Source organism: Somniosus microcephalus, unplaced genomic scaffold, assembly GCF_052327205.1.
Source record: "Somniosus microcephalus isolate GS21.2 unplaced genomic scaffold, FLI_Smic_1.0 scaffold1198, whole genome shotgun sequence".
NCBI classification, from domain to species: Eukaryota; Metazoa; Chordata; class Chondrichthyes; order Squaliformes; family Somniosidae; genus Somniosus; species Somniosus microcephalus.
The window spans coordinates 16,867-44,601 of record NW_028226385.1 but is presented as its reverse complement, the minus strand read 5'-3'; the positions used below and the strand labels follow the sequence as shown (position 1 = coordinate 44,601).

The window sequence follows — 27,735 nt, the reverse complement described above, 5'->3', positions numbered from 1 at the left end:
AGTTGGCGACGCTTGTTACAACGCACCGATCCTCCGCCCGCCCCACACGCCCCTTCGAGCGAAGGGAAGTGATCGATTTACCTCACCGACAAAGAGCAGCGACTCCCCGTCTACTGGGGCATGAGGGAGGAGGGGGGCGGCCTGATCCCACGGCCGCGCACTGACCAAGACAGCGCCGCACTACACCACCATCGAGGATTTCACATGAAGTGAACTTTTCAGCTTACGTTTGTGGTTGTTCTTCCGATGGAAGGGTAGAGTGTGTCGTTCCAACTCATCCTCCCCCTCTTCTTCCGCCAGGTGAGTGTGAGTGTAGTGGTAGCTCAGGCCTGGCCGGTTCTTGTATCGCTTCCCACAGACTGCGCGCATAAAGGAAAAAGAGGAGAGGACATTAGTCGCTTCGACACCATCAGGGACCAAACACCAAAAGACAGCAACCCTCCTCATAGATATTTATCCTTTTCAATCGCTTGGGCCCTGGTCCAGTGGGTAGCTGTCCCGCCTCGGAGTCAGAAGGTCGTGGGTTCAAGTCCCTTCTCCAGAGACTTAAGCATAAATCCAGACCGACACTCCAGTGTAGTACTGAGGGAGTGCCGCACTGTCGGAGGGGCAGTAACTGAGGGAGCGCTGCAACTGTCGGAGGGGCAGTACTGAGGGAGCGCCGCACTGTCGGAGGGGCAGTACTGAGGGAGCGCTGCACTGTCAGAGGGGCAGTACTGAGGGAGCGCCGCACTGTCGAAGGGGCAGTACTGAGGGAGTGCCGCACTGTCGGGAGAGCAGTACTGAGGGAGTGCCGCACTGTCGGGAGGGCAGTACTGAGGGAGTGCCGCACTGTTGGTGGGGTAGTACTGAGGGAGTGCCGCACTGTCGGAGTGGCAGTACTGAGGGAGCGCTGCGCTGTCGGAGGGGCAGTACCTGAGGGTGTGCTGCACTGTCGGAGGGGCAGTACTGAGGGAGCGCCGCACTGTCGGAGGGGCAGTACTGAGGGAGCGCCGCACTGTCGGACGGGCAGTACTGAGGGAGTGCCGCACTGTCGGAGGGGCAGTACTGAGGGAGTGCTGCACTGTCGGAGGGGCAGTACTGAAGGAGCGCTGCACTGTCGGAGGGGCAGTAGTGGAGGTGTGCTGCACTGTCGGAGGGGCGGTACTGAGGGAGCGCTGCACAGTCGGAGGTGCCGTCTTTCAGATGAGACGTTTAAACCGAGGCCGCGCCTGCCCTCTCGAGTGGATGTAAAAGATCCCATGGCCACTTCAAAGAAGAGCAGGGGAGATCTCCTTGGTGTACTGGGGTCAATATTTCTCCCTCAATCAAACGTCACTAAAACAGATTATCTGATCATTTCCCACATTACAACAGTGACTACACTTCAAAAGTACTTCATTGGCTGCAAAGCGCTTTGAGACGTCCGGTGGTCGTGAAAGGCTCTGTAAAAATGAAAGTCTTTCTTCTTTCTTTATTGCTGTTTGTGGGAGCTTGCTGTGCGCAAATTGGCTGCTGCATTTCCTACATTACAACAGTGACTCCACTTCAAAAGTACCTCACCGGTGTAAAGTGCTTTGGGACGTCCTGAGATGGTGAAAAGCGCTCCCTGAGTGATGCCCCACCCTCCAATGAAGGAGTCTACTTACTGTCGCAGACGTACGGCTTGTCTCTGTCCTCCAGTGATGTTGGCTCTTGCCTCTTTCTCATTCCTCCAATGCCACAAGTCTGGAAGAGATAGCAGAGGGGCCTGGAGTTACCTTTCTGACACAGTCTTATTGTCTTATACAGTCTCCTTGGGGCAGTTAAGGGGGGGGGGAGATCTACTAGAGGTTCAAAATCATGAGGGGTTTGGATAGAGTAGACGGGGAGAAACTGTTTCCAGTGGCAGGAGGGTCGGAAACCAGAGGACACAGATTTAAGGTGATTGGCAAAAGAGCCAGAGGGGGAGACGAGGAGAATTTATTTTACGCAGCGAGTTGTTGTGATCTGGAACGCGCTGCCTGAAAGCAGATTCAATAGTAACTTTCAAAAGGGAATTGGATAATTACTTGAAGGGGAAACGTTTACAGGGCTGTGGGGAAAGAGCAGGGGGGAGTGGGGCTAATTGGAGAGCTTATCAAAGGCACGATGGGCCGAATGGCCTCCTTCTGTGCTGTGTCATTCTATTATCTTAAGCCCCGATACGTAGCCCCTTACAGACTTTTAGAATCGTACAGCCCAGAAGGAGGCCATTCGGCCCATCGTGCCTGTGCCGGCTCTTTGAAAGAGCTCTCCAATTAATCCCACCCCCACCTGCTCTTTCCCCGTAGCCCTGTGAACTTGTTCCCCTCAAAACTGGTGTCACAGCTTCTCTCCGACTCAAGTAGACGCCCTCCCCTGACAGAAGTCACATGACTTTCTTTCACCCTGTTGACTGATGGGCCTCGTCTGCCGACGCCTGCTTGCCCCTCTCCCCTTCCAAGAACACTGATCGCGGAGCCGCCCATTGACACAGACGTCGATAAAGAAAACAACTCACTCTTCCTTTGGTTTTATTTTTCCGCTTCGGCGCGTCTTCCTCCAGTTCATCCGTCTCGATTTCGTGAGGAAAATCGCTCGCCAAAATCCTCTGGCGGGGGGTGGAAAAAAACAAAACAGGTTTGAGAGCGCTGTTGAGGGGAGGTGACAGTCAGCTTTGCCAACTCTGGTTCGACATCTTCCTGAAGGCGCCATCAGACGACAGCACCCCCCCCTCCTCCAACCATTGGTCACCCGGCGCGTCAATACTCACGAGGCCCCGCCCTCCCCCAGCCAATTGGGAAAGCGAACAGCCTTCTCCTTTATCCGATTGGGTGATTCTCGACTCTCGGTCAAAAGAGGAGCCTTTATTCCGCCCCCCCAACTCCAGGATTGTCAAGCCACCAATCGTCCAACCTGCCCCCCCCCCCCCCACGTGTTTTCCCGAAGCACCCACCTGGCATTCACTGATGCTCTCCTCGTCTTTAGTCTCGGCCTTCTTCTCCACCGCCTCTCCGCACAGGAGAGCCTCTAAGGCCGGCCCCTCGGGTAGCAGGCCCTCCTTCTTCAGGGGCACCTCGGTATCTGAGCAAAGAAGGCGCAGAAAGGAAAGCATTGGACACAATGCTGACGAACCCCTTGGCTTGGTACCGAGCCATCGCTGCGATTGGGCGTTACCGTAGAAATCGCCATGGAAACAAGGCGTTCATACTCTTGCCCCTTCAAATGTTCTGGGAACATCAGGGACCGGAGGAGGCCACTCAGCCACCTCAAGCCCCCATAACCAGGGGGCATAGTTTCAAGGTAAGGGGCAGGAGGTTTAGAGAGGATTTGAGGGAAAACTTTTTCACCCAGAGGGTGGTTGGAATCTGGAACTCACTGCCTGAAAGGGTGGTAGAGGCAGGAACCCTCACAACATTCAAGAAGCATTTAGATGAGCACTTGAAACGCCATAGCATACAAGGCTACGGACCAAGTGCTGGAAAATGGGATTAGAATAGACGGGGCTTGATGGCCAGCGTGGACACGATGGGCCGAAGGGCCTCTTTCTGTGCTGTATAACTCTATAACTCAGCCTGCTCCACCATTCAATGAGCTCATGGCTGATCGGTAGCTCCGCTCCATCTACCTGTCTTGCTTCCACAACCCTCGATACCCTTACCCGACAAAAAATCTGTCAATCTCAGTCGTGAAAGCTCCAAGTTTCCCCCGGCATCCACAGCCTTTTGGGGGAAGAGTTCCAGATTTCCACTACCCTTTGTGTGAAAAAGTGCTTCCTGATTTCCCTCCTAAACCGGCCAGCTCTAATTTTACAATTACGTTCCTCCTTTTTGCATATCTAACCTATCGAATCCTTCTAACATTTTAAACATCTCGAACAGATCACCCCTCAATCTCCTATATTCGAGGGCATACAAGCCGAGTTTATGCAACCCATCCTCATAACTTAACCCTCTGAGCCCTGGAATCATTCAACAACAACTTGCATTTATATAGCGCCTTTAACATAGCAATACGTCCCAAGGCGCTTCACAGGAGCGATTATCAGACAGAATTTGGCCACATAAGGAAATATTAGGGCAGGTGAGGTAGGTTTTAAGGAGCGTCTTAAAGGAGGAATGAGAAGTAGAGAGGCGGAGAGGTTTAGGGAGGGAATTCCAGAGCTCGGGGCCCAGGCAGCTGAAGGCACGGCCGCCAATGGTGGAGCGATTAAAATCGGGGATGCGCAAGAGGCCAGAATTGGAGGAGCGCCGAGATCTCGGAGGGTTGTAGGGGCCGGAGGAGGCGACAGAGATAGGGAGCAGCATAGACCAGGAAGGCCCGAGCTGTGACTCCCAGGACTGGTCCAGATAGTGGCCAAGTCACATAGCGGCCAAGTCACATAGCTAAAGCTGCCCTCAGCATCCGCAGGTTGAGGAAGGGGTGGTGGTGGTGGGGGTGTGCGTGGGTGGGGGGAGCAGAGGTGGGGGGGAGGCCCTGATCCCTCTGTGGTGATTCTGGCTCAAAAGTCTTGAGTTTGTGACAGGATATAGCTCAATGGTGATGCCCCCACAGTCGAACAGCCTGTCCACACTCTGTCTGGGCTGGCAAGTCAAGAATGGGCATTCACTTGAGGTAGGTAGATGAGTGGGGTCTGTGGAAGCATAATCCAATGCTCAAGAGAGGATGGGGGAGGTGGGGGCGTGAGGGGAGGAGAAATAGGATTGGGAAAAGACATTGACCCTCTTTCGTAACACATTCAGCAAGGACTTGGCTCCTGAATGCACACAGTTCTCCACCGAGTGTGTCATTCCTGACCACCTCGCCTTTAAACGTGAACTTTTAACTGGCAGTTAGTCAGTGGGGACGAGGTGCTAATTCGCTGTCCAATTAATTAAACGACCAATCGGTTATTATTCAGGTCCCCGAGGAGACGAGGGAGAATTCATTACCGCCAATCAGGCATTCTTAAAGGGGTGACAATCGCACAATTCTGACAGGCTACTGGATTTCAGGCTGGAGAGTTGGCTGATCAATTCGAAAGTAAAGCACTGATCGGGAGCTCTGGGAAGGTTCATCAATCAAATGGATTTGTCAATGATCTGCTAAAGCGTTCAGCTCGTCAACCCTGCTGTCGCTGCTAGCGGATCTTAAAGGTACAGCCACTGGGCCCAACCGGTCCGTGCCGGTGTTTATGCTCCACACGAGCCTCCTCCCACCCTGCTTCATCTCACCCCATCACCATATCCTTCTATTCCTTTCTCCCTCATGTGTTTATCCAGCTTCCCCTTAAATGCATCTCTGCTATTCACCTCAACCACTCCCTGTGGCAGCGAGTTCCACATTCTCACCACTCTCTGGGGAAAGAAGTTTCTCCTGAATTCCCTATTGGATTTATTAGTGACTGTCTTATATTGATGATCCCCTAGTTCTGGTCTCCCCTCCACAAGTGGAAACACCTTCTCCACGTCTACCCTATCGAACCCCCTTCATCATTTTAAAGGCCTCAATCAGGTCACCGCCTCAGCCTTCCCTTTTCTAGAGACTGATCTGTATCTTAACTCCATCTACCCGCCTTGGTTCCATATCCCTTAATGCACTTGGCTAACAAAAATCTATTAATCTCAATTTCCAATTGACACCACCCCAACCTCAACACCTTTTGTTTGAGGGGGAAGAGAGTCATTTTAATGGCCGTCATGTTACGTTGAAATCTGTTCAGAGCCAACATGTCAAGACTATGGGTGACCCCGAGCTTCCGGTCGCCTGTCATTTTAATTCACCGCTCCATTCCCACTCAGACCTCACCGTCCGCGGCCTCTTGCATTGTTCCACGGAAGCTCAGCGTAAGCTCGAGGAACAGCACCTCATCTTCCGATTAGGCACTTTACAGCCTTCAGGACTCGACATAGAGTTCAACAATTTCAGATCATAACCTCGGCCCCTATTACATTTTTACATATATTTTTTATCCACACCTTTGTTTTGTGCCCTTCCCCCTTTTTCTCTCTCCCACATGGCAGCTGTCTCCCATTCTGCCAGCGCATTTCACACCTAACCTGAGCCGTCTTTTGTCTCCACTAGTCCGATCACCATCTCGTCTGGTTTTGAATACCTCTTAATGTCTCTTCACTTCTCTTTTGTTCTTTCATCCCCCATTTCCCAGCCCCCAAACTGGCCTTTTAATCTGTTTCATTTCCTGCTTTTTTCTCAGTTCTGACGAAGGGTTTCGACCTGAAACGTTGACTCTGTTTCTCTCTCCACGGATGTTGCCTGGCCTGCTGAGTTTTTCCAGCATTTTCTGACGTCAAGACTATTGGTCCCTCATGCCTTCAGCACCGAGTCTGTCACAGTGCAATCAGCACTTCCACCTGACGACTGGGTGCGAATGGCTGCCTTTGAGCCTCTGGCAAGAAAATGAAGATCTCGGACAGGACAATCTTATTATTACTGAAAAGAAATGAGGCCTTGTTTATTAGCGTTACCGAGGGAACTTTTGACTGACTGATGGAACTGCAGAACGCGAGTCCTTTGTAAACTCTGGGGGGGTGGTGGTCGCTGTTGGCGCGACCAGTGCGCTGCCCCCCCCCCCCACCCCCATCCCTGGAGTGCTGCGGGCGTGTTGACTGCCATTCCGTGACATGCACAGACGGGGCTCTGGGCAACGCCAGCTGGGACAAGCCTTCCACGTTCGAACGGTGCAAAAGGTCTCGCTGTACAAAATGGCGCGTCGGTCACCCGCGTCGTGTGACTTGTGCGCACTGTTGTACGAGTAAAATGGCCACAATCAGTCGATGTTTTCTTATATACACACACATACACACATACACAAGGTGGCGACAGAGTTGAGAAAGAGGCTTTGAAAATTGCTCCACAGTGTCACCTAATGGCCAAAGCCTGGAACTACACCGTGATTGTTGACATTGCAATTTACAATGGTAAATGTTGACAGAAAAGCACGAACAAAAATCATGGCAAGAGGGAGCGCATGTCCCACAAGATTCTTAATATAAATATATTTTTGTACTGAGAAGCATAAAATATAGATATAATATATGAATAATTATTTTACTGTATATTTTACAAAAATTACACTAGGCCTGAGGCGTTTCCTAGCAACCAGCTCAGGACCAGCACTGGCTCAGGCCTGACAGTAGGCCGCTTGCTTGTTCCCCGTCCCGCAGGTGGGGGGAAAAAAATAACAGATGTTCACAAAAATAAATTCATTCATTAAATAATTCCCCCCCGCACCCCCCCGCCCCAGGTTAGAGGGCAGATAAAACAGCAAAAAAAGTTTACCTAGTTTAATTTCGCAGGGTCTTAGCCGTGGGTCTTCCAGGATATTCAGGCGCCTCTTCTTACGCCAGCAGCGAGCCGGGTAGGTGTACAACTGTCCTGGGGCCAACCCTAGAGGAGACAAGGAACCAGGCCACTCGAGGTTAGATATTTCCATGATGGCTGAAGTATGGCAGACAGGAAAAAAAGACAGACTTGCATTTATACAGCGCCTTTCACGACCACCGGATGTCCCAAAGTGCTTTACAGCCAATGAAGCACTTTTTGAAGTGTAGTCGCTGTTGTAATGTGGGAAACGTGGCAGCCAATTGCGCACAGCAAGCTCCCACAAACAGCAATGCGATAATGACCAGATAATCTGTTTTTTAGTGATGTTGATTGAGGGATAAATATTGACCAGGACACCGGGGAGAACTCTCCTGCTCTTCTTCGAAATAGTGGCCGTGGGATCTTTTATGTCCACCTGAGAGAGTAGACAGGGCCTCGGTTTAATGTCTCATCTGAAGACGACACCTCCAACAGTGCAGCACTCCCTCAGTACTGCCCCTCCGACAGTGCGGCGCTCTTTCAGTACTGCCCCTCCGACAGTGCAGCGCTCCCTCAGTACTGCCCCTCCGACAGTGCAGCGCTCTCTCAGTACTGCCCCTCCGACAGTGCGGCGCTCTTTCAGTACTGCCCCTCCGACAGTGCAGCGCTCCCTCAGTACCGCCCCTCCGACAGTGCAGCGCTCCCTCAGTACTGCCCCTCCGACAGTGCGGCGCTCCCTCAGTACTGCCCCTCTGACAGTGTGGCGCTCCCTCAGTACTGCCCCTCCGACAGTGCGGCGCTCCCTCAGTACTGCCCCTCCGACAGTGCGGCGCTCCCTCAGTACTGCCCCTCCGACAGTGCAGCACTCCCTCAGTACTGCCCCTCCGACAGTGCGGCGCTCTCTCAGTACTGCCCCTCCGACAGTGCGGCGCTCCCTCAGTACTGACCCTCCGACAGTGCGGCGCTCCCTCAGTACTGCCCCTCCGACAGTGTGGCGCTCCCTCAGCACTGCGCTGGGAGTGTCAGCCCAGATTTTTGTGCTCAAGTCTCTGGAGTGGGACTTGAACCCACGACCTTCCGACTCAGAGGCGAGTGTGCTACCCACTGAGCCGCGGCTGACAAAATGTGCTCGAGGGTCACCAACTCGGGTCGGACGCATTCCTGGAGGGTTTCATCACATGACCTCCTGCCCCCACCCTCCCGCCATTGGTCGCCCGGCACGTACTTCCACGCGGCACCCCGCCTCCCCACGGCCCAATCGGAAAGCGGTCTGTTCATTACCCGATTGGTTGATTCTTTTGTCAGTCAAGCAGCCATTTCCCACCCCCCATCGACAATACTTTTAGAACTAATAAACGAAAATTGTTCAAAGAATTAAAAAAAATAAAAACACAATTTTTTAATCGCCCAGATGATTTTTCTCGCGACAGTGTCCTGAAGATTAATCTTCAATTCCTGGAGACGCCAGGGCCAATCCCGGAGGGCTGGCAACCCTGGCGTGCATGTATGTAACATTTTAACGATTATTGATAGATGTTCAGGTTGCAACCAAATCTGTGTTACGACAAGTGCAGTCATGAGGAAGATAAACCTGGCAAGGGACAAAATATACACTTGGTACATGGATCAGTCAGTGGAGTGAGGAAAATCAGCACGAGGGCATGGGATCGGGGCTGGGACGAGAAACAGAGAATGCAACAATGACGCTGAGTGACAAACTCAAGTCTCCCAAACTGTCTGGGGGAATCCCTGGGCCAGTTTGCAAACCCCCAGTGTTACAAACTCTGAATGACCTCGCCCAACATTTGCCCACCACCGATGTTAACTTAACAACAACTTGCATTTATATAGCGCCTTTAACGTAGTAAAACATCACAAGGTGCTGCACAGGAGCGATTATCAGACAAAATGTGATGCCGAGTCACTAAAGGAGATCCCCTTATGTGGCTCGGTGTCAAATTTTGTTTGATAATCGCTCCTGTACAGCACCTTGGGGCAGGTGGCCAGAGGCTCGGTCAAAGAGGTCGGTTTTAAGGAGCGTCTTAAAGGAGGGCAGAGCGAGGCAGAGAGGTTTAGGGAGAGAATTCCAAAGCTCAGGGCCCAGGCAGCTGAAGGCACGGCCAGCGATGGTGGAGCGATGAAAATCGGGGGATGCGCAAGAGGCCAGAATTGGAGGAGCGCGGAGATCCCGGAGGGTTGTGGGACTGGAGGAGGTTACAGAGACAGGGAGGGGGGGGCGAGGCCATGGATAGATTTGAACACAAGGATGAGAATTTTAAATTGTCGGACTGGGAACCAGTGTAGGTCAGCGAGCACAGGGGCGATGGGTGAACGGGATTCCTTATGACTGCACAGCTCCATTTTTTTTCTGACCATTTTGTCAATTCAGGTGCTGTGCTTTAAGCCCTCGATGGGCACAGCACCCTACAAGACCTGTGCCCTATAGCCTTAGCGGGCAGGTTACTGCTGGACCTGGTACAGAGCATGCCATTGGCTCCATGGTCTCGAGCCTCTTCACTCCAAATATCCAGGGTCTCCTTTAGTTTACCACCAGGAGTGACCCTATTGTTCTTTGCTTAGTATAGAAGATTAAGGAGGTGATCTAATTGAGGTGTTTAAGACGATTAAAGTAGTTGATCGGGTCGATAGAGAGAAACTATTTCCTCTGGTGGGGGGAGTCCAGAACAAGGGGTCATAAACTTAAAATTAGAGCCAGGCCGGTCAGGGGTGATGTCACTTCTTCACACAAAGGGTAGTGGAAATCTGGAGCTCTCTCCCCCAAAAAGCTGTTGAGGCTGGGGGGGTCAATTGAAAATATCAAAACTGAGATTGATAGATTTTTGTTGGGTAAGGGGTATTAAGGGATATGGAACCAAGGCGGGTGGATGGAGTTAAGATACAGATCAGCCATGATCTAATTGAATGGTGGAACAGGCTCGAGGAGCTGAATGGCCTCCTCCTGTTCATATGTTCCTTGATGTAGGCACACGTCCTGTCCTTATTTGTTTATGGGATGTGGGCGTCGCTGGCAAGGCCAGCATTTATTGCCCATCCCTAATCGCCCTTGAGAAGGTGGTGGTGAGCCGCCTTCTTGAACCGCTGCAGTCCGTGTGGTGAAGGTGCTCCCACGGTGCTGTTAGGGAGGGAGTTCCAGGATTTTGACCCAGTGACGATGAAGGAACAGCTAATATACTCAGTCAGGATGGTGTGTGTGACTTGGAGGGGAACTTGGAGGTGGTGCTGCCCTTGTCCTTCTAGGTGGTGGAGGTCTAGGTCGTCTGTCATTTCAATTCACTGTTCCACTCCCATTCAGACCTTACCGTCTGCGGCCTCTTGCATTGTTCCACGGAAGCTCAGCGTAAGCTCGAGGAACAGCACCTCATCTTCCAATTAGGCACTTTACAGTCTTCCGGACTCAATATCGAGTTCAACAATTTCAGATCATAACCTCAGCCCCTATTATATTTTTATATTTTTTATCCACACTTTTGGTTTGTGACTTTTCCCTTTTTTTCCCCTCTCTCCCACATGGCAACTGTCTTTCACTCTGCCAGCGCATTTCACACTTCATCTAGAGCCATTGTTTGTTTCTTTACCTGTCCTATTACCATCTCATCTCACCTTGAATATCTCTTAATGTCTCTAATTTCATCCCCTCCCCCTTTTCCCAGCCCCCAAACTGCCTTTTGTTTCATTTCCTGCCTTTTCTCTCAGTTCTGTAGAAGGGTTTCGACCTGAAACGTTGACTCTATTTCTCTCTCCACGGATGTTGCCTGGCCTGCTGAGTTTTTCCAGCGTTTTCTGTTGTTATTTAGGTGGTGGAGATGGGGAGTTTGGGAGGTGCTGGGGAAGAAGCCTTGGCGAGTTGCTGCAGTTCAACACTGCAGCCACGTCCTGTCCTGTTAAGCGCACTGCTCTATTGCCCCGTCTCTCGATGGGAGGTCTATTTTCAAGATCGGAAGTTGGGAGCTGGATGGGTGGGGGCTGATCTGGGCTCTCCTCGGAACATCTGCTCCAGCGTGTGGATTGGGAATTTATTTTAGGGGGTTTTTTCCTCAGCTCCCAGTGGCAACATCCATCCACATTTGTACTGCGAGCCGGCCAGTCAGATCTGCACTTCGGGAGAAATCAAATTACCCGCTTGATGCATCTCCCTTTCCTTTCATTAAAAAACCAGTTAAAGATGCACATCGCTTGTCGACACCAACCTGATGCCGACCTCCGACCTCTCAGGTACGGCTCGACAGGAGCCGAGCGTTTAATTGCGGTAAATTAGCGTGTGTCACAACACGGACCCCCTTTCACCTCCCCCCTCAGTTTGACTCTAACCCAGGCTGATGGGGACGAAGGCTCAAAACATAAGAGACAGTAAAGGTCACCAGAGGGTGAATCCACGACCCTGAGGGGGGAGGTCATCAGGCAGCCATCTTGGTAACCAAGGGCCTGACGACTAAGGTACGTAACAACAGCACCTTGTTGGAGATTAGAACTCAAATTACTGAATTGGCAGAGGAAAAATATCAATCATTATTCTGATGGAGGTTTTATATTAATTCTTTTTCGAACGATTTTGTTCCTTGTCTGGTTTTCAATTCCTTTCTCCTCCCCCCGCCCCACCTCACTGACACACAGTGCGGCGCGGTACGGGATCCACGGGCAACGGGCACTCTACGCTTGCGAGCCCGGCCACCGAACATAAACGTAGGAGGCGGAGGTGTTTAGGGAAGGAATTCTAGAGCTTAGGGCCACCAATGGTGGGGCGATGGAAAAGAAATCAGGGAATGCGCAAGAACATAAGATATAGGAGCAGGAGTCGGCCATTCGGCCCCTTGAGCCTGCTCCGCCATTCAATAAGATCATGGCTGATCTTTGACCTCAACTCCACTTTACCGCCTGATCTCCATATCCTTCCATCCCCCTAGAGTCCAAAAATCTAGCGATCTCAGCCTTGAATATACTCAATGACTCAGCATCCGCAGCCCTCTGGGGTAGAGAATCCTAAAGATTCACAAACCTCTGAGTGAAGAAATTTCTCCTCATCTCAGTCCTAAGTGGCCAACCCCTTATCCTGAGATTATGCCCCCTGGCTCTAGACGCTCCAACCAGGGGAAACATCCTCCCTGCATCTACCCGGTTAAGGAGTATAGGCCCAATCTACTCAATCTCCCCTCATAGGATGACCCTCTCATCCCAGAGGCCAGAATTGGAGGAGGGCAGAGATCTCGGAGGGTTGTAGGGCTGGAGGAGGTGACAGAGATAGGGAGGGGTGGGGGGCGGCGAGGGCCAATGAGGACGGTGTCCGGAATTTTGGTTGCGAGGGACGCTGGAGCCTGTTTTATTCAGGAAAACGGGAGGCTCTACAGCGGGAGGAATGAGTTAAGGAACAGCAAACACGCGTTTACAAGTCAAACAGCCGCAGATCAATAACTTTACAAAGAGTTTTATTCTGTGGATCAAACACTTGCAAAGCAAGGTCCTGACTGCTCGGTGTTGGTGTGAAGGCGAGTGGGAGGAATTAATGATATTTTTAAAAAGGCCAGCAGTAAGAATTAAATTAAAAGAATAGCGCGATGAATTAGTTAAATAAAAGCAGTGACAGACAGACTTAATTAAATGACACGGAGGCGGCCAAACAAAAGAAGGAAACTATATTAATTTCTCTGGAATTTCTTTTAAAGAGCTGCGTTTGAAACTGCCTCCTACCCGTGTGATTCTTTTCATATCTCTCTGTTTTAACAGAGGTGACTCGGCCTCCCGTCAACTACGGGAGAATTAATTAAATACGAAACGGCGAGGGGAGTAATTAATAAACCAAGGAAGGAGCAAAGGGCACGGGCTTGAAGTGCGCCGGGGTGGCCCGAGGGCGGAGAGACGAGAGGCAGAAAGGGTCACGAGGGCAGGAGAAAGCTATAGAAACATAGAAAAATAGGAGCAGGAGTAGGCCATTCGGCCCTTCGAGCCTGCTCCGCCATTCAATATGATCATGGCTGATCCTCTATCTCAATACCATATTCCCGCTCTCTCCCCATATCCCCCGATGCCTTTTGTGTCTAGAAATCCATCTCCTTCTTAAATATATTCAGTGACTTGGTCTCCACAGCCTTCTGTGGTAGAGAATTCCACAGCTTCACTACCCTCTGAGTGAAGAAATTTCTCCTCCTCTCAGTCCTAAATCACAGACAGAAATCACAGAAACCCCACAGTGCAGATAGAGGCCATTTCGGCCCATCGAGCCTGCACCGACACATATCCCACCCAATCCCCGTAACCCCTACACCAACACATATCCCACCCTATCCCCGTAACCCCATGTATTTAATCCCCCTAACACTAAGGGTCAATTTATCATAGCCAATCAACCCCGTATCCTGAGACTGTGACCCCTCGTTCTAGACCCCCCAAGCCAGGGAAAACATCCTCCCTGCATCCAGTCTGTCTAGCCCGGTCAGAATTTTATACGTTTCAATGAGATCCCCTATCATTCTTCTAAACTCTAGTGAATACAGGCCTAGTCGACCCAATCTCTCCTCATAAGACAGTCCTGCCATCCCAGGAATCAGTCTGGTGAACCTTCGCTGCACTCCCTCTATGGCAAGTATATCCTTTCTTGGGTATGGAGACCGCTATGGAGCAACGGGGTGGGCCCAGAGACAGCCTGGGAGTGTAGTGAGAAGTGAGGTAGACAGGACTGGGAGTGCAGGAGTACAGCGAGTGGGAAGTGAGGGTCATGGAAGGACCTGAAATGGGGCCTAAAATGAGGAACAAATAGAAACAGGTCTGTGAGCAGATGGGAATAGGGAGGTACAACAAAGCCACCTAGTGGCAGGAGGTCTGTCATAACAGTGTGACAAGCAAATGTTGACATAGGGTTTTCCCATTATAAAATAGTGACATATTGACATACGGTTACACATTACAACCATCGATATTAAAAATGCGACTCAAAAAACATGGCACAGGGAGGGGTAAGGTGTGCCACTTTCAACGTTATGTATAGTATAGCTGTCTGTAAAACTAAGAATATATGTATATAAAGATGGCATGCTTAGTGTGCATTTCCTGTCTGTCACACTCTATAAAGAAACGCAAGCCCTCATTTGGAATCTACACAAACTCTCCAGAACAGACAATATCTCCTGCTTCCTAATTGACCTCACCAATCACATTTAAGAAAAAGACAAACAAAGCCAGACTCTAACTTGCAGCAATTGAGCTCCGAATGACCTCACCCAGCATTTACCGAAGAGCCAATGTTAACTTAAGAACAGCAAACAACGTGCATTTATATAACGCCTTTAATGTAGTAAAACATCCCAAGGAGCTTCACAGGGGCATTAACAGACATCATTTGACACCGAGCCACAAAAGGAGATATTAGCATAGGTGACCTAAAGCTTGGTCAAAGAGGGAGGTTTTAAGGAGCGTCTTAAAGGAGGAGAGAGAGGCGGAGAGGTTTAGGGTGGGAATTCCAGAGCTTGGGGCTCAGGCGGCTGAAGGCACGGCCGCCAATGGTGGAGAGATGGAAACCGGGGATGCTCAAGAGGTCAGAATTGGAGGAGCGCAGGGATCTCGGAGGGTTGTAGGGCTGGAGGAGGTTGCAGAGATAGGGAGAGGGGTGAGACCATGGAAGGATTTGAACGCAAGGATGAAAATTATAAAATCGAGGCGTTGCTGAACCGGGAGTCAATGTAGGTCAGCGAGCTCAGGGGTGAGGGGTGAACGGGACTCGGTGCGAGTTGGGATACGGGGCAGATGAGTTTTGGATGAGCTCAAGTTATCGGAGACATTAGGATCTTGAGGCCCTAAAGGGACGTGCTTTATATTAGCAGCAGATGCAGACACTGTGCATGATGTAGCTTAACGATCCTGTCCTGTGACAATGTCACGGGAAATCGGCTAGGAATATACTACAAACGGTGCGTCACATTGCACCTTGTAACAGATGCAAAAATAATCTTAAAACACCGGAGGCTTTCTGAGCTGCAAACTGAAACTGTTGCATTCTAATCTTCAAAGCTCCCTGAACCAAAGACCAATTAAGCTCGGAGTGAACTTGGACGTCAAGCCTGGGCGCGGAGCTCGGAGCCGGAGCCCAGGCGCGGAGCTCGGACGTTGAGCCCGGGCGCGGAGCTCGGAGGTGGAGCTTGGAGCCGGAGCCCGGGCGCGGAGCTTGGAGGTGGAGCCCGGGCTCAGAGGTGGAGCTCGGAGCCCGGAGCTCGGAGGTGGAGCTCGGAGTCGGAGCCCGGGTGCAGAACTCAGACGCGGAGCTTGAGCAACACTTAATTGCAGCAATTAGATCTTCTGGTCCCAGAGAGCCTCCTTAAACACAGCTCCAGCTTCACACCAGAATGATACATTGTGCTTTAATGCTTCTGTCATCATCCTATTTATCATGGGACGTCCACTCCTAATCTATATATAACTCTATCCATATATAATCAGTGCTTAATCCCTGCTCATTTCAGGATTAGCCTCGATTCCAGACCCCGCGACTTGGCTTGGAGTTTCATTCCAATCAGTTTGTGCAGCGATACAGAAATGCTGCAGCCCATAAAAATATTACACACGAGCACTGCACCAAATTAACTCCTTCGCCGCCCAGCACCAGGCCACTGTGTGCCATCACCCTCACTGTCTGTAACAGTTGCTCAAGAGAGAGAAGGAAGGAAGGAAAGACAGAAAGAAAGAAAAAACGAAAGAAGGAAAGGAAGAAAGAAGGAAGGAAGGACAGAAAGAAAGAAAAAACAAAAGAAGGAAAGGAGGAAGGAAGGAAGGAAGGACAGAAAGAAAAACAAAAGAAGAAAAGAAGGAAAGGAGGAAGGAAGGACAGAAAGAAGGAAGGAAAGAAGGAAAGAGTTGCATTTCTATAGCGCCTTTCACGACCTCGGGGTGTCCCAAAGTGCTTTACAGCCAATGAAGCTCTATTTGAAGTCTAGTCACTGTTGCGGCATTAAAATCTCACGCCGCGCCGCCGCCCCCTCCCGAACCAAACACGTGCCTGGGCCTCGGTGGGTCTTCTCCATCCAGATGTAGCAGTTGTTCTGGGCGACACCTGTCTGGGAGTCCAGGAAGGGGAGGCGCATGCTCCGCTCAGCGCACAGGCGCGCATTGTAGCTACGGCAGTGCTCGATCGCCTCGCGGTAGAAATCCTCGCCCAGCCTGCGAGCGGGAAAGAAAGGAGAATGCGTTAGCGTCACGTCAACTCAAACATCTCTAGAACCATCGCCCGCGTCACACCAACTCCACCGTCCCCAGAACCATCGCCTGCATCACATCAACTCCACCGTCCCCAGACCCATCGCCCGCGTTACACCAACTCCACCGTCCCCAGACCCATCGCCCGCCTCACACCAACTCCACCGTCCCCAGACCCATCGCCCGCGTCACACCAACTCCACCGTCCCCAGACCCATCGCCCGCGTTACACCAACTCCACCGTCCCCAGACCCATCGCCCGCCTCACACCAACTCCACCGTCCCCAGACCCATCGCCCGCGTCACACCAACTCCACCGTCCCCAGACCCATCGCCCGCGTCACACCAACTCCACCGTCCCCAGACCCATCGCCCGCGTCACACCAACTCCACCGTCCCCAGACCCATCGCCCGTGTCACACCAACTCCACCGTCCCCAGAACCATCGCCTGCGTCACACCAACTCCACCGTCCCCAGACCCATCGCCCGTGTCACACCAACTCCACCGTCCCCAGACCCATCGCCCGCCTCACACCAACTCCACCGTCCCCAGACCCATCGCCCGTGTCACACCAACTCCACCGTCCCCAGACCCATCGCCCGCGTCACACCAACTCCACCGTCCCCAGACCCATCGCCCGTGTCACACCAACTCCACCGTCCCCAGACCCATCGCCCGCCTCACACCAACTCCACCGTCCCCAGACCCATCGCCCGCGTCACACCAACTCCACCGTCCCCAGACCCATCGCCCGCGTCACACCAACTCCACCGTCCCCAGACCCATCGCCCGCCTCACATCAACTCCACCGTCCCCAGACCCATCGCCCGCCTCACATCAACTCCACCGTCCCCAGACCCATCGCCCGTGTCACACCAACTCCACCGTCCCCAGACCCATCGCCCGCGTCACACCAACTCCACCATCCCCAGACCCATCGCCCGCCTCACACCAACTCCACCATCCCCAGACCCATCGCCCGCCTCACACCAACTCCACCATCCCCAGACCCATCGCCCGCCTCACACCAACTCCACCGTCCCCAGACCCATCGCCCGCGTCACACCAACTCCACCGTCCCCAGACCCATCGCCCGCGTCACACCAACTCCACCGTCCCCAGACCCATCGCCCGCCTCACATCAACTCCACCGTCCCCAGACCCATCGCCCGTGTCACACCAACTCCACCGTCCCCAGACCCATCGCCCGCGTCACACCAACTCCACCATCCCCAGACCCATCGCCCGCCTCACACCAACTCCACCATCCCCAGACCCATCGCCCGCGTCACACCAACTCCACCGTCCCCAGACCCATCGCCCGCGTCACACCAACTCCACCATCCCCAGACCCATCGCCCGCCTCACACCAACTCCACCGTCCCCAGACCCATCGCCCGCCTCACACCAACTCCACCATCCCCAGACCCATCGCCCGTGTCACACCAACTCCACCATCCCCAGACCCATCGCCCGCCTCACACCAACTCCACCATCCCCAGACCCATCGCCCGCGTCACACCAACTCCACCGTCCCCAGACCCATCGCCCGCCTCACACCAACTCCACCATCCCCAGACCCATCGCCCGCGTCACACCAACTCCACCATCCCCAGACCCATCGCCCGCCTCACACCAACTCCACCATCCCCAGACCCATCGCCCGCGTCACACCAACTCCACCATCCCCAGACCCATCGCCCGCCTCACACCAACTCCACCATCCCCAGACCCATCGCCCGCGTCACACCAACGCCACCATCCCCAGACCCATCGCCCGCCTCACACCAACTCCACCATCCCCAGACCCATCGCCCGCGTCACACCAACTCCACCGTCCCCAGACCCATCGCCCGCGTCACACCAACTCCACCGTCCCCAGACCCATCGCCCGCCTCACATCAACTCCACCGTCCCCAGACCCATCGCCCGCGTCACACCAACTCCACCATCCCCAGACCCATCGCCCGCCTCACACCAACTCCACCATCCCCAGACCCATTGCCCGCGTTACACCAACTCCACCGTCCCCAGACCCATCGCCCGCGTCACACCAACTCCACCGTCCCCAGACCCATCGCCCACGTCACACCAACTCCACCGTCCCCAGACCCATCGCCCGCGTCACACCAACTCCACCATCCCCAGACCCATCGCCCACGTCACACCAACTCCACCGTCCCCAGACCCATCGCCCACGTCACACCAACTCCACCGTCCCCAGACCCATCGCCCGCGTCATGTCAACTCCACCATCTCCAGACCCATCGCCCGCCTCACACCAACTCCACCATCCCCAGACCCATCGCCCGCCTCACACCAACTCCACCATCCCCAGACCCATCGCCCGCCTCACACCAACTCAAGCATCTCCAGAACCATCGCCCGCCTCACACCAACTCCACCGTCCCCAGAACCATCGCCTGCGTCACGTCAACTCCACCATCCCCAGAACCATCGCCTGCGTCACGTCAACTCCACCATCCCCAGAACCATCGCCCGTGTCACACCAACTCCACCATCCCCAGACCCATCGCCCGTGTCACACCAACTCCACCATCCCCAGACCCATTGCCCGCGTCACGTCAACTCCACCATCCCCACACCCATCGCCTTCATTCAAGCATTAAGAATCTTCATCTTTCATCGCTACTGCAGAATTATCTCAGAGTGAAATCATCAGCGGAATTGGGACACTTAAAATAACACGTACCCGGGAGCGAGTTACATCCAATTTGCGCACAGCAAGGTCCCACGAAGCAACATTGAAATAAATGATTTAGTGACGTTGGTTGAGGGATAAATATTGGCCCCAGGACACCGGGGAGAACTCCCCTGCTCTTCTTCGAAATAATGGCCGTGGGATCTTTTACATCCACCCGAGAGAGCAGACGGGGCCTCGGTTTAACGTCTCATCCGAAAGACGGCACCTCCGACAGTGCGGCACTCCCTCAGTACTGCACTGGGAGCGTCAGCCTAGCTTTATGTGCTCAAGTCTCTGAGAATGGGACTTGAACCCACGACCTTCTGACTCAGAGGCGAGAGAGCGACACTCTGAGACACGCCTGGCACCTGTACGCCCCCAATTTTCTCTGTTCTCCTCCTGAAAGTGGGGATACAGTTCCTCACCCATCGGGCACCAATCTTGAGCCACCTGGCGGGCATCTCAACCACGGTGTGTTTCATCTCCTAGCCTGGCCTCATCTCATGCTCACACACACATTCAAGCAAGGATGGGGGAGGTGGGCGGGCGGTCATCGGATTGCGATCAGAAGTCGGGGTCTCCGATTACCCTGCCTCCTGCCTGGGTCAAGTACACTGAGCCTGACGCTGCATGTTTCAGCCCTGGCTCAGTGGGCAGCACTCTCGCCTCTGAGTCAGGAGGTCGTGGGTTCCAGTCCCCACTCCAGAGACTTGAACACAAAAATCCAGGCCGACACTCCCAGTGCAGTGCTGAGGGAGTGCCGCACTGTTGGAGGTGCCGTCTTTCGGATGAGACGTTAAACCGAGGCCCCGTCTGCTCTCTCGGGTGGATGTAAAAGATCCCACGGCCACTATTTCGAAGAAGAGCAGGGGAGTTCTCCCCGGTGTCCTGGGGCCAATATTTATCCCTCAACCAACATCACTAAAACAGATGATCTGGTCATTATCACATTGCTGTTTGTGGGAGCTTGTTGTGCGCAAATTGGCTGCCACGTTTCCCACATTAAATCAGTGACCACACTTCAAAAAGTACTTCATTGGCTGTAAAGCGCTTTGGGACGTCCGGTGGTCGTGAAAGGCGCTGTAGAAATGCAAGTCTTTTTATACGGCAGCCCTTCACCCCTCACCCTTCACCCCTCACCCCCGCCTCGGCTAAGGTCAGCTAACGCAATACAGGCCAGAACCCGAACCTGGGACTCACTCTGCTCAGGGCTGCCATTGGATAGTGTATTGAACCACACAGCCACAAGCGGAGACAGTACAAAGGAGCCGATTTTACATGGTCAATAAAGTCAGGCGGTGCTGCTGATTAGATTATATTGAGTAAATAGATGTGAGGAATCAATGCTCTGCCTCATTTTACACGCAGCTTATTTTTTTTATCTTCTGTGTCCCAACTAATTCGGGATCTCGCCTTCCTGAAGCCAGGACACCAAATGACGGGCCACCAAAACCTTCAGCAGATTCGTTTTGGTTTTTTTCGCGACTCCTTGTTCCGCTTTACGGAACTTGCCGTCACCTCGAGACCCCGCTGCCGTTCTCGGGCACAGTTCACAGAATCGGCCATCAAGGCGGCCGTTTATAAGCTAAACGTCTGCCGACGCCTCTCCCGGTCGAACAGGCCGGTCCGGCGTGGTACTGAGCCCCGACACACTAGAAAGCCTGTGCTGATCGCAGGTGAGGGGGCAGCGGGCGGGGGGGAAGGGCCACAGCAATGCCCAGTCCCCACTCTAGAGACTGGAGCACAAAGGGCCAGGCTGACACTCCCAGCGCAGCGCTGAGGGAGTGCCGCACTGTCAGAGGTGCCGTTTTCAGATGAGACGTTGAATTGAGGCCCCGTCTGCTCTCTCAGGTGGACATAAAAGATCCCACAGCCACTATTTCGAAGAAGAGCAAGGGGAGTTCTCCCCGGTGTCCTGGGCCCAATATTTAGCCCTCAATCAACATCACTAAAAAAAATCAGCATAACCCTCTATTCCCTTCTCCCTCAAGTGCTTATCAAGCTTCCTCTTAAATGCATCTATAGTATTCGCCTCAACCACTCCCTGTGGTAGCGAGTTCCACATTCTCACCACTCTCTGGGTGAAGAGGTTTCTTCTGAATTCCCTATTGGATTTCTTGGTGACTAGCTTACATTAATGGCCTCTAGTTTTGCTCTTCCCCACAAGTGGAAACTGTCTCTCTGTCCATATAGTTCACTCTGTGTATTCAGAGTACACAGAAACAAAAAGAAAGATGTGCATTTATATAGCGCCTTATCACTTCTCCCATAAACAGCCCGCTTGATTGGCACCCCATCCACCACCTTAAACATTCACTCCCTCCACCACCGGCGCACCGTGGCTGCAGTGTGTACCATTTACAAGATGCACTGCAGCAACTCGCCAAGGCTTCTTCGGCAGCACCTCCCAAACCCGCGACCTCTACCACCCAGAAGGACAAGGGCAGCAGGCGCATGGGAACACCACCACCTCCAAGTTCCCCTCCGAGTCACACATCATCCTGACTTGGAAATATATCGGCCGTTCCTTCATCGTCGCTGGGTCAAAATCCTGGAACTCCCTCCCTAACAGCACTGTGGGAGCACCTTCGCCACACGGACTGCAGCGGTTCAAGAAGGCGGCTCACCACCACCTTTTCAAGGGGCAACTACGTATGGGCAATAAATGCTGGCCTTGCTAACGACGCCCAATTCGCGAGAATGAAAAAGATAATCTCAAAGAGCTTTTAATGCATTGAATTATGCGGAGGTTCTTGTGCAGGTGAACACAGCAGCGATAATGGGCAGAGCAAGATCCCACAATCAGCAATGAGATAAACGACCAGTCAGTTTGGTTTTTTTTTAATGCTGGTGCTGGTTGAGGAAGGAACATTGGCCTGGAGAGCAGGCGACCTCCCTACTCTCCTTCGAACAGTGCCGTGGGATCTTTAACATCCACCCCAATCACTGCAAGAGACAGGCTTGATTTTAACCTCTAATACAACAGCAAAATACTGCGGATGCTGGCAATCTGAAATGGACTCAGGCTCTCGAGTGGGGCTTGAACCCAGAAATCCCCCGACTCGGGAACAGGAGTGCCACCAGGGGGGGGAGTGGGATTAATTGGGTAGCTTTACCACCAAGCCGACACAGGCACGATGGGCCGAATGGCCTCCTCCTGTGCTGTATCATTCTAGAATTCTACTAACCGAGCCGGGCTGTAAAGGAGCCTGATCCACACTCTGATCACCCCCCCCTGTGCTCACATTGGTTCCCGGTCCGGTAACGCTTCAAAGTTAAAATTCTCAGTCTTGTGTTCAAATCCCTCCACGGCCCTCACCCCCCCCCCCCCGCCTCCCTACCTCTGTAACCTCCTCCAGCCCTACAACTCAATGCTCCCGTTAAGCTGCTCCTCCACGCAAGCCCGCTTGCCGACTTTACAAATGGGGGAAAAAAACGCAAATGCGCGGAAATTTGAACGGGCCGCGCAGCCAGTTAAAGGGACCACGCGCCCGGAAAAAAAATTAGAGGGAACATTGCCTACAACCCTCCGAGAACTCTGCGCTCCTCCAACTCTGGCCTCTAGTGTATCCCCGATTTTAATCGCTCCGCCATTGGCGGCTGTGATTTCAGCCCCAAGCTCTGGAATTCCCTCCCTAAACCTCTCCGCCTCTCTCTCCTCCTTTAAGACGCTCCTTAAAACTGACCTCATTGACCAAGCTTTTGGTCACCTGTCCTAATATCTCCTTAGGTGTGGCTCGGTGTCTAATTTTGTTTGATAATCGCTGCTGTGAAGCGCCTTGGGACGCTTTACTCCATTAAAGGCGCTATATAAATGCAAGTTGTTGTTGGCGTAACTTCTACAGCAATACTGCATCGTTTCAGGTCAGACATTTTGCCCTCTCTGTATCTTATAGCTTAAAATGGCTCCACGATACTGCACATGTGCAGCCCAGATGTACAGACGGTTAAAACATTTAAGGAGAATTGGTTCGTAAAAAATTTGTCTTAATTATTCCGCACAGAGCCGAACCCCAATAAACAGAGACAGGGCCTGCCAACCCGTTTGGGACCTGGACTTGTGTCGAAACCAGGTTCATAGATAAGCATCTGGGAAAGATTTTTTTTTTTTTTTTAAACTGCAGCCCATGTAATCATTCACTTAGCAATTCAATCGAAATGCAGACAAGAAAAAAAGCTTTGCAGAAAGACAGATTTCACATATATGTCTGAATGAGACCTCAGACTCTGGGCGGAGGGGGGGTGGAGGGGAGATGAGGGGAAGAGGGTGGGGGAGGAGCAGGGGAGGGGAGAGGAGGGGGAGGGGTAAGCGAAACACTGCCCGAATCGCAGTGTGTGGCGGAGATGAAAGGTGCACATGGAGAGAGAGAGAGAGAGCGCGCACGAGATGGACACACGTACTGACTGCAGTGATTCCTGCCTGCTCCGTTCCCCCAGTGATGCCCAGCACCACCCAATGGGTGAGCTTTAAGGGAAGGGGCGTTCAAGCTCTCTCCATGGCTCAGCAGGTTAAACGTACCGCCCATTATGAAAGAAAGACTTGCATCTCTAAAGGGCCTTTCACCACCTCAGGACATCCCAAAGTGCTTTACAGCCAACAAAGTATTTTTTGAGGTGTAGTCATTGTTGTAATGTGGTAACAGCGAGAGCCAATTTGTGCACAGCAAGCTCCCACTAACAGCAACGTGATAATGACCGGATCATCTGCTTTAGTGATGTCACCCCATCCCTGTTGTCCACATGGCGAATCCCAAGGCAAGGCAGGGAAAATCAGTGGTGTGCAGAGTGATGTGGCTGGGAGGGAGCAGGACAAACTAATGGAGAGGGTGGCAAACATTAAACTTGCCTAGGTGTCAGCCGTGGCTCAGTGGGCAGCACACTCTCCTCTGAGTCAGAAGGTTGTGGGTTCAAGTCCCACTCCAGAGACTTGAGCACAAAAATCCAGACTGACACTTGCAGCGCTGAGGGAGTGCAGCACTGTCAGAGGTGCCGTCTTTCAGATGAGACATTAAAACTGAGGCCCCATCTGCTCTCTCAGGTGGACATAAAAGATCCCACAGCCACTATTTCGAAGAAGAGCAGGGGGGAGTTCTCCCCGGTGTTCTGGGGCCAATATTTATCCCTCAATCAACATCACTAAAAAACAGATGATCTGGTCATTATCACATTGCCGTTTGTGGGAGCTTGCTGTGCGCAAATTGGCTGCCACGTTTCCCACATTACAACAGTGACTACACTTCAAAAAGTACTTCATTGGCTGTAAAGCGCTTTGAGACGTCCGGTGGTCGTGAAAGGTGCTACAGAAATGCAAGTCCGTTCTATAGCGACCACCACACTTCAGAGTAAGTCACTGTATATGATGGGGGCTAAGAGATGTGATATGGTGTTCACAGAATCACAGAAACCCCACAGTGCAGATAGAGGCCATTTCGGCCCATCGAGCCTGCACTGACACATATCCCACCCTATCCTCGTAACCCCTACACCAACACATATCCCACCCTATCCCCGTAACCCCACGTATTTAATCCCCCTAACACTAAGGGTCAATTTATCATAGCCAATCAACCTAACCCGCACATCTTTGGACTGTGGGAGGAAACCGGAGCACCCGGAGAAAACCCACGCAAACACGGGGAGAATGTGCAAACTCCACACAGAGAGTCGCCCGAGGCCGGATTCGAACCCGGGTCTCTGGCGCTGTGAGGCAACAGTGCTAACCACTATGCCACCGTGCTTAAGAAGTCTTTTTTTTTGCCACTAACATATAAAACCTGCTCCTTTAAGAGGCAATGCCTTTAAGCTCCTTTCATACATTACCTCACTTTTTTTGCACACTGTAACTTGTGATAACTCCTGCGTCACACCATCGCTGGTGTGACAGCTTGTGCCAGATGATTCTGCTCGACACTGAATTCTAAATCAACGGATTTGAGGACACCTTTCAGAAAGTGGCCCAGCTGGTTGAGGCAGAGTTACTGAGCCGCAAAGGACAGGATGGTCCCAGGTTCAATTGCCCCGCCCTCGTTGAGTTAGCTGATCACGGGTCAAAAACTCAACTGGACCAGCCACATAAATACCGTGGCCGCAAGAGCAGCTCAGAGGCTGGGTATTCTGCGGTGAGTGTCTCACCTCCTGACTCCCCAAAGCCTTTCCACCATCTACAAGGCACAAGTCAGGAGTGTGATGGAATACTCTCCACTTGCCTGGATGAGTGCAGCTCCAACAACACTCAAGAAGCTCAACACCATCCAGGACAAAGCAGCCCACCTGATTGGCACCCCATCCACCACCTTAAACATTCACTCCCTCCACCACCGGCGCACCGTGGCTGCAGTGTGTACCAGCTACAAGATGCACTGCAGCAACTCGCCAAGGCTTCTTCGGCAGCACCTCCCAAACCCGCGGCCTCTTCCACCTAGAAGGACAAGGGGCAGCTGGCGCATGGGAACACCACCACTTCCAAGTTCCCCTCCAAGTCACAAACCATCCTGACTTGGAAATATATCGGCCGTTCCTTCATCGTCGCTGGGTCAAAATCCTGGAACTCCCTCCCTAACAGCACTGTGGGAGCACCTTCACCACACGGACTGCAGCGGTTCAAGAAGGCGGCTCACCACCACCTTCTCAAGGGCAACTAGGGATGGGCAATAAATGCTGGCCTTGCCAGCGATGCCCACATCCCGTTAATGAATTTTTTAAAAAGGTCGTGGTAGAAAGAAAGACTTGCATTTCTATAGCGCCTTTCACGACCTCAGAACGTCCCAAAGCGCTTTACAGCCAATGAAGTACTTTTGAAGTGCAGTTGTAATGTAGCGACACTCTGACTAGCCACAGTGCCCCAGGGTTAGGCCTGAAAAGAAAAGAAAAAAATCAGCCAGGTTGCCCCTTCCGAATGGCCATCCAGTGACCCTTGCTGGATAGTGCCAGGGGGGCAAAGGTCGGAGCGAGGGCGGGAGCAAGCTTGGCGGTGATGCTCCTATGGCCAAATAGCCGGCCAACACTCACCCGCAAGGTTCAAGCATCGACGACGACAACTTGGGGGGAGGCGGGGGCACTGGAGGGCGGACGGGTACCCCTGGAACCAGTGCCCAAGGAGAGGCGTTTAGCCCTCCGAGGAGAGGGGAGGGAGAAGAGAAAATCAGTGGAATTGAAATTCCACGGGAACGATTCACGTCTGGTCACTGACCCAGCCAAAGAGCTGTGGGCTGAGTCCAAGGCTTCGCACTCGGGCTGCCAACTCTGCTTGGACGTGTTCCTGAATGTTTCATCACTTGATCTCCCGCCGCACCCGGTCAAACAGCACCCTGCCCCGTCACGTCTCCAACACATTTATAAAGGGTCAATAAAAAGAATGTGATTAATGCTCCAATGATGTATATCATGGATTACAGGCAGCAGTCTCCCGGAGAGTAATCGTTAATTCCTGGAGCCTCCAGGCCACTCCGGGAGAGCTGGCAACACACACACACACCAACACACACACCGACACACACACACACCCCGACACACACACACCGACACACACCCCCCGACACACACCAACACACACACCGACACACACACACACACCCCGACACACACACACACCCCGACACACACACACACACCGACACACACACCCACCGACACACACACACACCCCGACACACACACACACACACCCCGACACACACACACACCCCGACACACACACACACCCCTACACACACACACACCCCGACACACACACCCACCCCGACACACACACCCCCCCGACACACACACACACCCCGACACACACACACCCCGACACACACACACCCCCCGACACACACACACACCCCGACACACACACACACCCCGACACACACACACCCCGACACACACACACCCCGACACACACACACCCCGACACACACACACCGACACACACCCCGACACACACACACCCCGACACACACACCAACACACACACCCCGACACACACACACCCCCCAACACACACACACACCCCGACACACACACACCCCGACACACACACACCCCGACACACACACCCCGACACACACACACACCCCGACACACACACACCCTGACACACACACACACCCCGACACACACACCCCGACACACACACACCCCCCGACACACACACCCCCCCCGACACACACACCCCCCCGACACACACACACACCCCGACACACACACAGCCCGACACACACACAGCCCGACACACACACCCCCCGACACACACACACACACCCCGACACACACACACCCCCCGACACACACACACACCCCCCGACACACACACACCCCGACACACACACACACCCCGACACACACACACCCCGACACACACACACCCCGACACACACACACCCCCCGACACACACACACCCCGACACACACACAGCCCGACACACACACCCCCCGACACACACACACACACCCCGACACACACACACCCCCCGACACACACACACACCCCCCGACACACACACACCCCGACACACACACACCCCCCGACACACACACACCCCCGACACACACACACCCCCCGACACACAC

General features: G+C 53.0%; 1 protein-coding gene across 1 annotated transcript; it reads right to left on the bottom strand.

Moving 5' to 3' along the window:
- Window positions 1-180: 180 nt before the first annotated feature.
- Window positions 181-26,479, bottom strand: LOC147080706 (zinc finger protein neuro-d4-like). Its single transcript, XM_085981104.1, has 7 exons — window positions 26,372-26,479; window positions 16,280-16,440; window positions 7,258-7,365; window positions 2,936-3,063; window positions 2,501-2,590; window positions 1,629-1,707; window positions 181-359 (listed from the first exon to the last, which is right to left on the bottom strand). Exons 2-7 carry the CDS (start codon window positions 16,362-16,364, stop codon window positions 181-183), a joined length of 669 nt encoding a protein of 222 aa, XP_085837230.1. The 5' UTR covers window positions 16,365-16,440; window positions 26,372-26,479.
- Between the last annotated feature and the right edge of the window lie 1,256 nt (window positions 26,480-27,735).